This window comes from Melanerpes formicivorus, unplaced genomic scaffold (genome assembly GCF_026170545.1).
Source record: "Melanerpes formicivorus ecotype bairdi unplaced genomic scaffold, bMelFor1.0.p_v2 SCAF_13, whole genome shotgun sequence".
Classification (NCBI taxonomy): Eukaryota; Metazoa; Chordata; class Aves; order Piciformes; family Picidae; genus Melanerpes; species Melanerpes formicivorus.
The window spans coordinates 15,839,423-15,855,873 of NW_027142365.1; the positions used below are offsets into that span (position 1 = coordinate 15,839,423).

A 16,451-nucleotide genomic window follows, 5' to 3' on the forward strand; every position below is an offset into this window, starting at 1 on the left:
TAGAGGATTTTTGTGTATCAGCTTCTGAAAATGTCTTCCCAAGCAGGGGATGACAGTAGAATAACTGCCATGCACTCGGGACAAAATTTCAGTCAGATCCTCATTTTCTGCATCTGCCAGAATAACCTGGAATACTGAAAGTTTTAAGCTGCAACCTCCTCTGCCTATGCTGCTTTGGGTCAGTACCAAAGCTGCAATCCTTCCTGCTGCTTCAATCACCAGATAGTTGATTCAAGCAGCAGCATTTCTCCCTCTCATTCCAGACTAGCTCAGTGCATGCGCACTGTGTGCAGTACGTGCCAGGCGCCTGCTACTTCCACACCAATCTCGGACTCCACCTGCAACATGAACTCATCCCTCACTGTACATCAGAGTTTATTTGAACACAGCACCCCAAGCCTCACTGCTGCAGTACCTTACAAAGCTGTGTCTCTCAAATTCTGAGAATAGCTTCATTACAAAGACTTCGCATTTCTACGTAAAACTTTAGTCTAGCACTTCAAATGCTTTACTTCTACAGAAAAGTCAGGAGTAAGAAAATGGAACAAAGTATTTTTATCTATTTGGCAATGGTTTCCACTACTGGTACTGACAAACCTCTTGTGGTATTACAGCTGCAAAATGAGGAGTCAGAACTTTCCCTCTCTGAGCTGTAAGTACCGTCAGCACTAACACAAACCACGTGCTTTTTAAGCGCCATTACTAAAAAGGAAGACAGGACCACAAATTAGTTCAATAAACTCAATTTTAATCAGTTTTAGTCCAGAGGACTGGTTATCTTCTCTGTGTTTTACCAGATTTTCTCTTTCCAGCCAGCAGATGTTTTGGCTTCAAGTCAAATATGTGTCTGTCCGCCTCTCCTTTCCTGCCCAGGCGATTCATTTTCTTTTGAGCTTTCTTTGCCATAGTCTTGACCTTCTTCACCATCTATTCAAAAAGAGACATGCAGAGTGAGTTCCTCATGTAACACAGCTAACTAGCTTTACCTTTCAGAAAACCCAGTAGGCTAGATGATTTTAACAAGGACACTGACACCCAACATCTGCCACCACATACAACTCCAGAACAGTATCACTGCAAGTCACTCTAATCCCCCTTAGCAAAACTCTTCTCTTCCCAGAAAGCTTAAAATCTGCTGGCACTGCCCCTGAATTCTTGTCTCACTGAAGGTAGAACTCCACAGTTGGTAGAACTTTTCCTTCACACTTGTTCTTAAAAGACAACAATGTAAAATGTTCTTTCTCAGTCTGCATTAATATGTCCCATTGGTAAGAATCAACTAGGCACCTGAAGTACAGAATTCAGATGAACTGAAGAGGGAGCTGCAGAGAGAAGAAAGATGAACTCTGGACAAACACAACCAGCCTAGTATGAAGCCTCCCAGAAGCTGATTTAAGCATGACCATGATGGTTCAGTTGCTAGAGAGGTAACTAGCTTTAACAAACCTTCTCATCACGAAGACCCGAAACGTCCCGCGGTGTGCGAGAGCAGCTGCGGCTGCGTGCCACAGACTGGGGAGTTTCGGACTCGTCTCGTTTCCGTTTCCTGGTAGTGCTGCGGGACCTTCTCACATAATGTGCCTGAAATGCAGAACAGCACCTTGACCATTAGCCCAGAAACCAGCAGCTCAAGTGTGCTCCACTTCCAATCAGACTAAGAATAAAACCGAGGTGGGCTGCTGTGACACCAGACTGGCTACTCCTAGGTGACACCAAGTCCTTGTCAGCCATCTGTCGCTGCCTTCCCATCCCATAGCAACCTGCATATTTCAGCTGGAGTCAGCAGATTGTTCTCTCTGAGCAGGTTCTTAAGCAATGGATAAAAAAAGACATGGGCAAATATTATCCTGTGGCACTTTTGCAACAGCAAAAAAGCAGTGAAGAAAGCTACTCTGACCAGTGTCCTGTTTACACAATGTCAGACATGGAAACACCATCCTACAGCACAGCAATTCCATTGCTCCTCACTGAGAGCACTGGCATCTCAGCTCTGCTTTGGATGGGTAGTGTTGACATTCCTTGTTTCCCAACACCTTGTTTAGTTCAAGAACCTGGTGTCTGAAGGCCTAGGTAGCCAGAATACTGCTGCATTTGCTGGACAAAAGGATTTTAATTTCTGATCAAGTGTCTCTCAAAGGCAAATCCCTGTTTGACATACTTTAGCTGCCTTATGTCTCAAGGTGCCAGCTGCCCTCAAAGCAGTGCACAAATAGCAATTCTTGAAAGATGTTAGTTTACATTTGCAGCCTACTCAATGTTTTGAACACCCAGCACCAACTGCCTCACTGGGGTTTCCTATCTTCTCCCTCAGAGACCCTGCCCCTCTCTTGTGCCAGCTGTAACACACATTGCCAGTCTGCTCTGAGACCTCGATCTCCTTTAGCTAAACCTTGTGTTCAATTAGCAAAAACTTACATCGTCTTTATTAGTCATGTCGAGTCCAAGATCAGTCATTTCTTTCTCTAGCACCTTCCTCTGGACCTGTAAAAACACAGTTACTAAGAAAACATTTCCCTCAAGAAAGCATGGCTCCATCTTTATTTTCTGTCTTAGGCTGCCACAGTCCCATCACAGTCACCATGTGCTTATTCCTTTGGCACATCCCACAAGCAGACAATCAAAGCCACAACTTCACATTTCAATTGTTGCACCTCAATTCTCTTCACCCATAAATCCTTCTTCACAGGACTGCAAGGTCCCAGTATTCCTTAAAGGCCTTCTCCATAGGTTCCCTTTCTGGGGGGCAGTAACAGGGAGGTATTTTGGTTTCCTTACCTCTCCCACGAGGCACCACCCCTCTGGGGAAGGTAAGAAATCCTGGGTACAAAATCAGCTACATTTGTTTTCTTAAAATGTCTGCTTATCAGTTTACTACCCTGCAATCATCCTGGACTACTGATCACAAGAGAAATGGCTACCACCCCTCCACAAGCACAGTAGTGACCAGAACTCCTAGGAGGTCAGAAGAAAGCAAGCAGCAAGGGAGAGGGCCATACAGAAGTGATGGGTTCCATACAGAAGTGATGGGTTCCACTAATCAATGTTGCTATGTTTCTGTGAAGCTACCAGCAAGACTTTGTTGCAGAGTGTTCTGTACTTGCCTTTTTGGCTGTTCTAGGCATCCTTGGGCCGTGAATATCCTTTTCCTTGGACTGCAGGATTATTAGCTTCTTCTTTTCTCGGATCTTTTGCGCCAACCGTCGGATTTCTGTCATTTCTTCATCTTCGCTTTCTGGTTCACTGTCGTATTCTCCAGCAGCCTCCCTCAGCTCTTCCTCTTTCTCTAATTCTTCCAGTTTCTTAGATTTTGAAGAAATGAAATGAGAATCAAGGTGCTCATTAAATCCTTGACTGGCAGTCCTCAACATTTTACTTTTGCATGGTCCAAGGCCATGACAGCATGCAGGCCCTCCACAGAAGAACAATATTACTTGATCATGACTCCTCCAGCAACACTTAATGTAGCTGATGGAGCAGATTACTGTGAACCTATGGGGCAGACTGCTATGCAGACTTACTTTATCACATTATAGTTTGTGTAACTGCCCCAAAGCTCCCCACTGCAGGGATGCAGATGTACTGTACTGTGTGAACTGTGCTGGCTGTGCTGATTGTGGAAGCACAGGCTGAAAAATTCTTCTGTTTCTGCATTTAGTATGAGTCTGGAACATCAGCAATTCAGCCAAACCCAGCTGCAAAACCAGCAGGCTGTGTAGTCTGCACTTCTTACTTCTCTTTAACAATCAGTACAAAATGAGAGCAGTACTTTTTATACTGTTAATTGAGAATCCAGTCCATTTCTTGTAAAATCATGCCCCAGGAGACATAAATTTGATGGGTGAATTTCATATTATCAATAACACACAAAGTTTGATGGCTGCACTCCTTCTGGCTGCAGTCAAAGAGTAAAGAAATGTAACTTCTGCAAACCCCCTATTTTAGGATGGGAAAATTAAGATCACCATTATTCTGACAAGTTAAAGCCATTTTCCCTTCTTCTGAATTGCTGTCCTTGATCACTCAGAACACAGATCACTCAGAACACAGCATCTACCAGCAAGTGCAGACAATACAGAAGAACTTGTTCTCATGACACACTGATTCTAACCTACAAATAAAGGCTTAAAGATGCAATAACAGCATGGAAAGAACAATGGGAACTCACTCTCATTATATCCGGATCGATGTAGTCCAGTATATTATGACCTTCCCATATCTCTGGTATCTTATCATACTTCTCAAATGAATTCATTAAGTCCCAGTTTTCTTAAAAAACACAATACAAGTTGATAAAGAGACAAAAATAACTTCTCAGAATGTGCAATGACAGAAGACACTCAGATCTCAATTGTATAAAAATCAGAAGAGCCACATCTGTAAGTGGCAAGAATTGGGTAGCATCTCTGACGCATTCACAAATACTCCTGACGTCCCTCCTACCACCAAGTACTGCTCAATAATGACATGACCCAGTGGAAACAGAACACATGCAGTCTCTCTCACACCAATACTTCCTTCACACAGAGAGCATCAAGAACTAATGAGTAATTCAGTACAGAACAGAAGATAAAAATCACTTGAGTCATCAGAGCAGTCATTATATGTCTGTGATTCTAGCACAGGGAAAACTGAGGGACATTACAGAACAAGAAGCAGATCACCAGCTCTGGAATAGAAGGCAAGGACAGTATGCAATAAATGGTGGCACTGGTATTTAGTTGAAAGGAGTCAGTTTTAGGTATTATCCCCTAAGACTGAAAAAGCCAAACTTTACTGCTTAAGAGTAATACTGATTCTTATAGAATACTTACTCTGAAGATCCAAAATATAGTCATCTCCCATTTCGAGTTCAAGATCTCTCTCCTGCAAAGACAGGTAGCTTTATGGATCATCTAACTTCAAATTTATGGGCCAGTGTAGCAAATTTGAAATCCAGCTGCTGATTTCCTCATCTAGAGATGCCACTTACCAATTTCCTCCTGGGTGTGTCTACTTCCATGCGCCTCTTCCGTGCTACCGCTCCCTCAGGTATAAAAGGCAGCCGCTCCTACATTACGGCAACAACCCACCCCATGGGAAAAGGCAGAAGTTAGAATCAATTCTTGTTCATAGTGCTGTAAGTCACCATTGCTGAGCAATGTATTCCTAAAGCATACAACCCCCCAAGTTGACTCTCAGCCCAGCAAAAGCTGGTACAGATCAAAAATCAACAAATTTCACCATATTAATCTCTTCACATGTTAAGATCAGGGAATTTTTAGCCTACTCAAGAAGTATTGTGAAACACATGAAAAAGAACAAACATGTAGCCTACCTTGTTATCTCTTTTGGTTGGCATGGCCAAGTGTAGTCTATTCAGCACTTCATTAACTTTATTTCCTTTCATTTTAGTATCAACACGATGGGCCAACAGCCTGTCACAAGCCTGAAAGTGCACATGACAACATTAGGCAAGGAATAAAGCCTTCCCAATTCAAGAAATGACACAGCAGGCTTTAAACCCCAAGTATCTAGCTTCACATCTCACCTCCTCCAATCTCTTAGCTCCCTAGCTCTCAAGAAAGCAAAAATTACTTTTTATGGTGAGCTGACAACAATAGAAAGTAACAGAACCCAGGAAACATTCACCAGTTGTGTTTTTTTCCAATATGATTTATGTAATTTTCCACTTCCACCCAAGGCTATAAAGGACAGTGTGCTTAAAATACGTGATGATGATGCACAGTTTAACTGAGATTAAGTTCTTACAAATGAGGCAAAAAACCTCTTCCTTTGATACGAAACCGAGAGAGATAACAGACCTACCTCTGTTTTAACTTGCATTACACCTTCCTCTGTTAGGGTACTTGTCTCTATTACAGAAAATCCTTCTGCTTCAAAACTTTCAAATATTTTCTGAAATAGAAACATTATCCCAAAGAATTAAATTCTGCCCATTTCTTAAAACACTGATGCAGTAAGAACAGAAATCTTAATACAACATCCACGCATGCAACCTGTTACTAGTTCATCAGTGGATTTCTGAAAAGACGACAGACACTTTACAGCTACAGTTCTGCTTAACCTGCTGCTTCTTTTAAAGCAAAGACCTGCTTTCTAAAAGGCACCTATAAAGGACTCATAAGAACAAAACCTGAGAAGGAACCAACTGTGAGAGAACATCCCTGAACTGGTAGACATAAAGTAACCAGCCCTTCACTTACACAACCTCTTGCCCAGTAGGACCTTCCACTGCAACTTTTCAGCAACACCTCTCTGGTGCTCACTTTCTCCAAACTCTTCCTGAAATGACTACTGAACAAGGCTATTCAGTTCCACTTCCAACTACAGCACCAACTACAAGTTCTCACAGCATCAGAGATTTCCAAAACCATATTAGACAGTACTAAAGAATATATATGAGTAAGGTCCTGGAAAGCTACTTTCCATTATGCTATTGGAGGGTTAAAGAAATGATTATGTGAAAGTTTCTGCCCAATACAAATGGCAGCTGTCCATGACACCTGTGCATTGCATTTCTCTAAGTGTCAGAAGACAGAGAGGTGGGAGAAGTCTCACCTGACTCTCTTCAGGAAGTTCTGCAATCCTCTTCACATCACATTTGTTTGCAACAATTATAAGTGGCTAACAGAAAGAAAAACAAACACAAAAGAATTATGATTCGAGTTATCATGTTATAAAAACCTGGGGTTAATTACTAAGGTAAACCAAACCTACCTTGTTAGCAAACAGAGGCTTAATATTTCTGAAGAGCTCCACTTGCTCCTCCAGGCTGTGGCCACACTGCTCAGACACATCCATCACATACAGCACAGCAGCACGCAGATGAGCCAGCGCAGTTATAGCCTGCATCTCGATGGTGTTCCTGTCCTCCAAGGGATGATCCAAAATGCCAGGAGTATCTACTACCTAAAACAAACATAACTCAGTCAGGCTTTAGTCCATAATAACTGATAAACTACTGGAGGTGTGCCTGATTGCTGGCCAATACCCTCCATTTTAAGATGGCAATATTCCACCCTTTCAGTCATAACTAACACTATAAATTCAGCCAGCTTGCCAACTGCAGGGTGGAATAACGGCACAAGAGTGAGGTCTCAGAACAACCAACTCTCCAAGAATTGAACACTTTGGCACACTTGCACAGCAGCTCTCAGACAGAGAGTGTCTCTAGATACCAAAAATACTACTCCTTGAGAAATGGCAGACCAGGTTATAACCAGCTAATTCTTTAAAGGAGATGTGAAATGGTCCCAGCTCTTACCTGCCAACGCAGATACTTATAATCCATGTGTCCCACAAAGAGAGATTTTGTGGTAAAGGCATAAGGCTGCACTTCCACATCTGCTCGTGTAACCTAGGAACAAAATTGATCCACACACTTTTACTGACAGTCTCCTGAAGTTGCAAGCATTGTATCAGAATAATACACTTGCAGAAATGATACACTACAGAAATAGCTAAAAACGGCTATTCTGGCTTTGCTGCAAGCATTTACCTATCAGAAGGTGTGATCATGGATATGTGCTGTTTTGGGAAAGAATGACTTTTGAGACTGAAATCTATTGTCATTTTCCACTGATCCATTCAGAGTTTCACAAAACCTCTGTTCACACATTTTAATTTGATACTGCTCACTTCAGGCAGTGCCATAATGATACCACATTGGTTAAATGTTACCTTGTTTTAAATTCAGTGGTATCTCAGTATGATTTTTTGGGGGAAAAATCCACAACCAAACCCAACAAAAGCAAAACCCACACCCCCCCCACAAAAAACCCCAAATAAGCCAACCCCCCCAAAAAAAATTCAAACAAAAAGCCAACAAACAAAACCCCAACCCAATCCAAAAGCCCAAACATGTCCTTACCTTATTTATGAAGCTGGATTTTCCAACATTTGGGTAGCCACACAGCAGGAGAGTTCGTGTGTTGGGGTCGATGGTTGGCAAACGAGACAAATGTTGCCGCACTAAAATGAAATACATAAAGGCATGGCTGTCACTTTTAAGCTAAGAAAAATGTTTTATAGCTGTGAACATCACAAAATTTGAAGAATTCTCAAAGAGAAAGCTGCTTAGCTAAAAAATACATTCTAAGTACCTGTGCATTTTGAAACTATTTCTGTCTCCTGTTCCACATAAACAGAAGGAAAACCTTTTTCATTGTGAGGGTGACAAAGTCTTGGAGCAGGCTGCTCAGAGAGGTTGTGGAGTCTACTTCTCTGGAGGCTTTCCAAACCTGCTTGGTCGAGTTCCTGTGTGACCTGCCCTAGGTGATCCTGCTCTGGCAGGGGGGCTGGACTGGATGACCTCTGGAGTTCCCTTCCAACTCCTAACATTACACGAGTCTGTGCCTCTATTCTGTACTAAATACATTCTTTTATTACTAGGTGTAAGAACAGATGGCAGAGCCAATTCACATGCCTTATTTTAGCCTATTTCCAACACCAACCTTGCTCCAGATACTCCAGGCTTTGTTTCTGCCGTTTGATAATGGTGCACATGCGTCCCAGGGCGGCGCGCTTCAGCTGTTTGCAGCGGTAGAGGGAGTCGCCGTACTTCATCAGCCGCACGTAGTCTTTAGCGACACTGTGAGGCAGGAAACGGGGAATTAGCCAGCGAGCAACCAGGCTTGTGTACGACACAAGTGAAGAAATTAAATGCCCCTTACTTGTCAATCAGATTCTTGGCAATATTAATCTGTCCCAAAGCCAGCTTATAGTGATCTTTGTCATAGAGAACGTTCATCAAATCCGCATAAAAAGGGTGAATATCCTAAAAGAAAAGCATGGAAGCAAATTAAGCCTCATATTTTCCTTGGTTAAAATTACTACTTCTTGGCAACTATATAAGTTCATTTGTATATTATGTAAAAAAAATAATCTGCTTGGTCAATAAAAGCATAAACATTACTAGCTTTGAATTTCTTCTGCAAACACATCTTGGACTCATTCACATGGAGTTTCCATTTCATCTTCTGGTTTGTAAAACACTGCTAGTAACTTTGAAATGCTCTTTACAAACAAAACAACAAACTGCAAGCAGCCTGCAGAACTAGCTTCTAAAAGCAAATTCACACTACACCCCTAGCACAACACCAACACAAACTCTTCTTTCTGAGTGCCTGATTAAATTCTGTGTAAACTGGCTAAGAGTTTCTTCAACGCCCAAATGAATCCCTTCAGCTTTCCAAGGAAGCAGCATCTTCAGTGCAAATCTCTGAAACAAAGTATTTTAGCTACTCATGCACTTGTTTATCATTCCCTAAAGATACCTGTGGGAATTCTGCAATAATACTCAGCAGATATGACAACATGAACAAAAAAAACCCCAAAATCCAAATGGTTGCAGGTTGACAGTTTAAACACGAGTGAAAAACTGCCTAGAAAAATTCCACTGGAGACAGGGATCCAGGTGGAGTTCCTGGGAGTTTAAGACTATATGTGTCCTTTATGGGTCCAGGAAAAATGCTTATGTTGTCAATGTAAGTTCTGAAGAACTGAAGATGGGGAGCAATGTGATATATTTGCATGATTCTTTGTACAAATATTGTCTAGGGACGACTGAGCATCAGCACAATTTGCATGCAGGAAGAAATAAGCAGATACAACATAACTGTCAAAACTCCACACTTTCTTTCTCTTCACTTCTTTGCAGCTTCTGGCAAACACATCTGATCAGCTAAAACCTTGTAAAAATTATCCTTCAGTAGCCATCTGTGGTGGGTTTGTCCATGGACACCATCCATGGACACAGTTTAGACTTCTTTTCTTAGCAGGCAAGTACTGGTTTGCAGAACAAGTTTGCCTAAAATGCCTCCCAGTAAAACCCACTGGGAATCAATCAAAAACACCTACACAGTGAATCAAAGTGAATGAGTTCCTTGTTGATCAAAGGATAAAATACTTACGTCTAATTTGGGGAAATCTGTTAAGATCTGAGTGAGTCTGTCATGGTAATTCTGCTGAGTGTATTTGACTTTTCTCATGTAAAAGTGTCGAATCCGGTGGATTTGGTAGTGCTTGTGAATGACAGTTGGGGTCTTCCGCTGAGTCTTTGACAACGTCAGATCTATGAAGTCCTGCAGTCAAGGAAACGTGATTAGTTATGTAAACTGTCAAGTAAAGCTGTGAATTTCCTTCTGGTGCAGGAGCAGGCACGCCGCACAGGGTTTGTAACCTGTGTTTTAGGATAGGTTTGTGTCTGCAGACACTAGCAAGCAGTTTGCACATCCCCTCTTTGGTTTTCATTTCATTTGATGGAGAGCTGGCTTTCTGTCCACGTCTGCCCCAGCAGCGGCTCGAGGGGCGGGGGGAAGGTGATGGACACCAGGACTCCCATAGCCTGAAGCCCAGGTGTGGGACTGACCTGCCCGAGGCCGTGCCGAGGGGTGCTGCACAGCAGCTCCCACCCCGCCAGCAGCTCCGCGTACCGCACTTTAACTAACGCTCCTGCCTCAGACCAGGAGCGCAGCCCGTGCTGAACGAGCGCGCAGAGAGGAGGCTCGGCTTTAGAAAACCGGAGGAACTTCTGTGGGAACCACCCTGACAACCCCGCGGGGCGGGGGCGCAGCGGCCCCACGATCCCTCCTCAGGCTGCAGGCGCCCCTGACAGGAGCCTTGCTTCCCCCATCCCCACGATCCCTCCTCAGGCTGCAAGCGCCCCTGACAGGAGCCTTGCTCACCCCATCCCCACGATCCCTCCTCAGGCTGCAAGCGCCCCTGACAGGAGCCTTGCTCCCCCCATCCCCACGATCCCTCCTCAGGCTGCAGGCGCCCCTCTCTGTGACAGGAGCCTTATTCCTCCCATCCCCAAAATCCCTCCTTAAGCTGCAAGTGCCCCTGACAGAAGCCCTGCTCCCCCCATCCCCAAGATCCCTCTTCAGGCTGCAGTGCCTCTCTGTGACAGGACCCCCGCACCCCCAGTTCCCCCTGCTATAGGCCGCCGGGCTCAGGCGCACTACCCAGGGCGAGTCCACGAGTCTGCGGGAGGGGCAGGAGGCAAAGGCCGAGGCCACGCCGGCAGCACGAAGCGGGTGGGAACGGACAGTGGTCTCCTCACGGGCGCGGAGGAGCTCACCCCGCGCTGAGGGGTGTTAGGAGGTGAAGAGGCAGCGAGTCTCGTACCTTGGCGGACGGCACCACCGTGATCTTCTTGAAGTTGTAGAGGGCCATGGCGGCCGGTCCAGCACAGCGCGGCCGAGCCCCGCCGCACGCCGCCGGAAGAGGAAGCGGCCTCGGCCCTCTCGCGAGAGCCGCGCGCGGCCGGCCCGCCGGGGAGAGGCAGGGCGCGGGGCGGCCCCGGGGGCGCGGCCTGAGGGCTGCTAGCAGCGCCGCGTTCCGACCGCTTTGCCTCAAAATGCTCTTAAGGCCAGCCCGGAGGTGGCTCTGGGCAGCCTGATCGGGGGGTTGGAACTGGACGATCTTTGGGGTCCCTCCCAACACTGACAGTTCTATGATTCTGTGAGAATACACTCTGGCATGCTAGAATCATCCAAATAATAAAGGTTATAGGGAATCATTAAAAACAAACAAAAAACACAACCAAAAACCAGTGTAGTTTTCTGATGCTTTATACTGGCACTAGTATTAACATTAGTTTTTAGAATTTAGAATGGAATGGAATAGAATAGAATAGAATAGAATAGAATAGAATAGAATAGAATAGAATAGAATAGAATAGAATAGAATAGAATAGAATAGAATAGAATAGACGAGGCTGGAAGAGACCTTCAAGATCATCGCGTCCAACCTATCATCCAGCATCACCTAATCAACTAAACCATGCAACCAAGCACCCTATCAAGTCTCCTCCTAAACACTTGTAATGATGATGACTCCACCACCTCCCTGGCCAGCACATTCCAATGGGCAATCACTCTCTCTGTGTAGAACTTCCTCCTAACATCCAGTCTGAACCTCCCCTGGCGCAGCTTGAGACTGTGTCCTCTTGTTCTGGTGCTGGTTGCCTGGGAGAAGAGACAAACTGCCTCCTGGCTACAACCTCCTTTCAGTAGAGAGCAATGAGATCTCCCCTGAGCCTCCCCTTCTCCAGGCTGAACAACTCCATCTCCCTTAGCCTCTCCTCACAGGGCTTGTGCTCAAGACCACTTTTCTTCGCTTTGTGAAGACCAGGACTTGATTTAGGAAAGAAACTGAGTTTTCTAGCTGGGTTTAGCAGAGATGTGATTGATCTCTGCTGTTTCTGAGGGAGGTGTCTGACATCATTAAATTCTGCATTAAATTCCCAGAGAACTGACACATCTCAAGGACACAAGTGTGAATCCTTCCAGTCATTTTCACAGTAGCTTATTGAGAAAAGGTTTTCCTTAATGCATTTTTGCTTCTGAACTTGTTCTCATACTGTCAGTGAATTATTATCCCTCTTAATGATAACTCTTGAGGGCTAAGTTTTGAGATAAAGAGATTATGCCCAGGACCAACTTTTTAACCAATTTTATATTACAGTGTGCTACCATTTCTTGACTCCAGTTTTCTTTTACACTCTGTATTTTGTATGATTTCTGAAGCATTAAGATGTGCTGTACAGTTTTAAACCTGCCCAAAGAAACACTCTGGTGCACAGGCAAGTCATTGGGGATTTTTATACAGGAAATAGATTTGTTACCTAAAGAAGCTTTAGAGGTTAGCTAGATAGGAAAGAGTAGCCTGCCCTGTACTCAGACTGAGTTCCTCAGAAGACCTTCAATGTGGTATTATCATGATGCAAAGAGCATCATGGTAGGACCTAAGCACATGTATGACTTCAGACCTGGGGGTGTAGGCTTCTCCCCTGTCCATGTCTGCTGGAATTTACCCAGCACATTGTTAGTTCAAAGCAGCCCAAACATCCTCTTGCTGTGACACTCGGATGAAGGAAGTGCTGAGAGGTTGGCCAGCCAGATCCCACTAACAAGGAGTGGCTGTTTTACTCATAGGGAGGCCACGCTAGTGGTGCAATGTGTGCTTACAGTCCTGAGCACCACTGGCAGCCTGGTCCTTACCCACTGTGGACAACCTGAGCTGTACAATGTGGATCCTGGCAATACACCCTAATGTCTTCCCTCTAAGTGCATTCTAAGGAAGTTAACAAAGGATTTGTTGTTTCCAGGTTAGTACAAAATTCAACTTGCTTTGCCTCAGTTTCTAATTTCTCTTGTGTGATGAGGCTGAGAGTAGATACCAAAGCTACACTTTGCTAGCTGGGCACCATAGCTAAGCTCAGCTGTGGTACAAGCTTGTACAGCTGCAGTGACTCATGCTGATAATGGCAGTGCTTGTCACATCAGCAACCACATCTCTCTGTGCCTCCAAGGAATGTCACCTTGTGCATGCCTCCATACTAGGTTTCACCTTGCTCCTCTGCAGAGATGATGATTGGGACTGACCTATTAGATGGTCAGGAGGGAAGACTGAGAAAGTGAGGCCATGAGCAACAGGAAGTGAGATTTCTGCCCATCAGCAAAATGAGCAGCTGGATTCCCACAGTGGCTCTGAGGGTTGGAGCCTGCAAAATATTGCAGGTGGGCAAGTCTCTTAGTTTGTGCTCCTTTTTCCTTCACCTGTAGCCTAGATACAACTGTGACAGAAGGAAATGATCCTGAAGGATCATTTGATAGGAACTTAAAAAAGCTAATAGTGAGCAGTAATTACCCCTTGGCAAACAGAGACACCCCTCTGTAGAGCTGATCTTCTGTTAACACTGTTGGTTCATTGCCTCGATTCTTCTCAGCAGGCCTTACTCAGGATTATGGCTGGAACTTCATCATGCTGAAATGTCCTCACAGTTTGAGGAGTTTGATATTTAAAACTTGGTCCTTCTGCCTCAGTTTGGCACCCAGGGCTAATAAATTCAGAGATGTTTCTGGGAAGGCAGCCAGTGCTTTCAAAGCCCAAGAAAAATCAATCTTCAACAAAGGAATAAATTAAATTCTGTCACTATCTGTCAATATTTGCCTCTGACTCCAAATAACAATTATATGGAAAGGGGCCATTTGCTGTAAATATGGAAAGCAGGGAACCACACACAGTTGTGTTTGGGGGGAAAAAAAGAGATCTTTCACAGCACAGAGCTATTCCCAACACACCATTGATCTCCTCGTAACGGGCCCTGCAGGAACAAACACAAAGTCAGTCCTAAAGAACTATAGTGCTGTTGCCTTCAGTCTCCACACCTACAAAAATATTCCTCCCAATTTTTCACTGCTGCATTTTATACTTTCCCATTGCCTTCATAGCCTGGACAAAGTGAAAATAAAGCACATGCCACTAAACTAGGACAGCAATGCCAGTGGGGCATCTCCTTGTGAGCTGGCACAACTGCACACTAGTGAATAGTGTGGGCTCATGCTCCACGAGAACAGACTCAGCCAGGTGTCCATCAGCAACTGCTGAACATAAAGATGCTATCTCTGGCTTGGGAAGGCCTTGAGGATGAGCCAGAGTGTGTTCAAGTCAGGAAGGTAAAAGTACACCTTGTCTTGTTCTCACGAGGTTTTCTGCAGACCTGCTGCAAGACAGTAAAAGAGGCAGAGTCTGAGGCTAAGCAGAGCTCTGGCACAACCCAGTCTGCCCATCCTCATGTTCCTGCACTTGAAGAGTCTTCACTCCTGCACCAGCCAGGGGGAAGCTATGTCTTACAGAAGCATCCAACTTCTGAGGGCTTCGTGACAGGTTGAACTTGATGATCTTTGAGGTCTTTTTCAACCTTGTTGATTCTATGATTCTATGAATCTATTCCCACTGGCTATATACAGATGACCTCTGCTAATGTTCATATCTGGATGTTTAAATTACATTTCACCCATTTATATGTGTATACATATATCTATCTATCTATCTAAACTACTTCAAGCCTTCCCTTGTATGGATGTGGGGGTTCCTGTTTCATCACTCACCTCCAAACTGAGAAAAAGGTGCTGTTCCTCAGCAGATTAGTTGCCGCTTTCAGGTGTCCCCTGCCCATATCTGTGATTGTATTTATACATATTTCAGTCTTTCTGCTTTTCCTGGGCCTTTTTCACACTCATGAAGGAAGCTGGGAGGGTTCTGTTGTTTCATTCTTGCTGTTTGTGGGGTTTGTCTGCTTGTTTGTTTTGCTCTTGGTTTTTTTGTTTGTTTATACTTTTTGAAAACTGTAGTGTCCTCTGGCTTCCTGCTTCTCTTCCTCTGGTGATATTATGCTCCTCAGCTCTGTCTGTCCATACAGATGACATAATGCTGGGGATCAGGGGTGCCTGTAGAGGGATGCTCATCGAGGCTTAACAGCAGAGGACTGAGTCTGAAGCACAGATGTTATGTGAACTGTACATAAGGTCTGCTTCACAGCCCCCACGTTGGAGCTCCAACAGAACATGCAGATGCAATGAGGAGCAGAGATCCGTTTATTCAACCATAAGCCAAATAACTTATCCTCCTTCTGGAACAAATACAAATGCTTCCCTGAGCTGTTATGATTTCACCATAACAACCTGATATACCTTTGAAACCATTCATTTACTAAACACTTCAGCTGTCAGGAAAAAGAGGGATGGAGAGGGAACTGGATTTCATATCTCGTGCCTGTGACATGTTCTGGCGTGTGTGACTTTCTTCTTCACAGAACATCTGACAAAAGACAGCCTGAAGTAATCCTCATCCTCATACCAGTGGGTATTTCCAATGAGGTGGCTTTCCAAAACATGAATCAGACTTACATCCAAGGCTCCCTATTGCTTTATATGGTCTCAGTGTGCAGAGTTAGGTAGGTCTCTCCTGCTCCTCCCAGTCCCCCATTCTTTGTGTTGTCATAGTTAACTGGGAATTCTAGATACAAAAATAAATAATCATTCACTGTCCAAAAATAGGTCAAGAAAGCCACTGGGTGTGCATAAGAGAGAGCCAGCTTTGAAGCACTGACTAAAAGTGATGAGGCTCCACATTCATGTGGGTGTTCTTGATGCCAGCACTGGTGACAGCACTTAGAAGCACAGTCCTTCAGAAGCAGTCAGGTCTCAGGGCTAGCCTGCCAGCACACTCAGTCACTGGGCCTGCTTTTGTGCAGGGTATTTATTTGAATGTTACCATGAAAATTCTGTGTCCTCTGACATGCTTGCATTCCTCCTCCTGAGGTGAGCCTCCCCAGAACGGGGGGACCCTGGTTCCTTCAGCCTGTAGTGGTGAATTGTGCCATTAAAGCGTGAATCCTAGGTGGGCTTTCTTAGGGGACACAAACTGGCTCAAAGCACCACCCAGCTGCTTTCCTTTATTATTTGACTGTGTGTGTTACACCCTCCACCAGTAACCTCTCCGGCTGTGTTCAGCTTTCCCTCTGGAACTAAATGTGCACAGCTGAATCCCAGCCACACACACCAGGTCCAGCTCCTTCACAAGCCATACCCCACAGCCCCACGGACTCCTGGGATGCTGAAGGCCACTGTTAACAACAGCCAATGTTTAGCAAAAGGTGCATG

General features: G+C 44.6%; 1 protein-coding gene across 1 annotated transcript; it reads right to left on the minus strand.

Annotated features, from left to right (window-relative positions):
* Window positions 1-727: 727 nt before the first annotated feature.
* GTPBP4 (GTP binding protein 4) lies at window positions 728-11,231 on the minus strand. The gene is made up of 17 exons (XM_068146302.1): window positions 11,128-11,231; window positions 9,912-10,082; window positions 8,673-8,776; window positions 8,454-8,590; window positions 7,871-7,971; window positions 7,265-7,357; window positions 6,718-6,909; window positions 6,559-6,624; window positions 5,806-5,895; window positions 5,315-5,425; window positions 4,970-5,047; window positions 4,812-4,863; window positions 4,166-4,266; window positions 3,102-3,299; window positions 2,416-2,481; window positions 1,447-1,581; window positions 728-927 (listed from the first exon to the last, which is right to left on the minus strand). The coding sequence occupies exons 1-17, from the start codon at window positions 11,173-11,175 to the stop codon at window positions 775-777; spliced, it is 1,896 nt and encodes a 631-aa protein (XP_068002403.1). The 5' UTR covers window positions 11,176-11,231; the 3' UTR covers window positions 728-774.
* Between the last annotated feature and the right edge of the window lie 5,220 nt (window positions 11,232-16,451).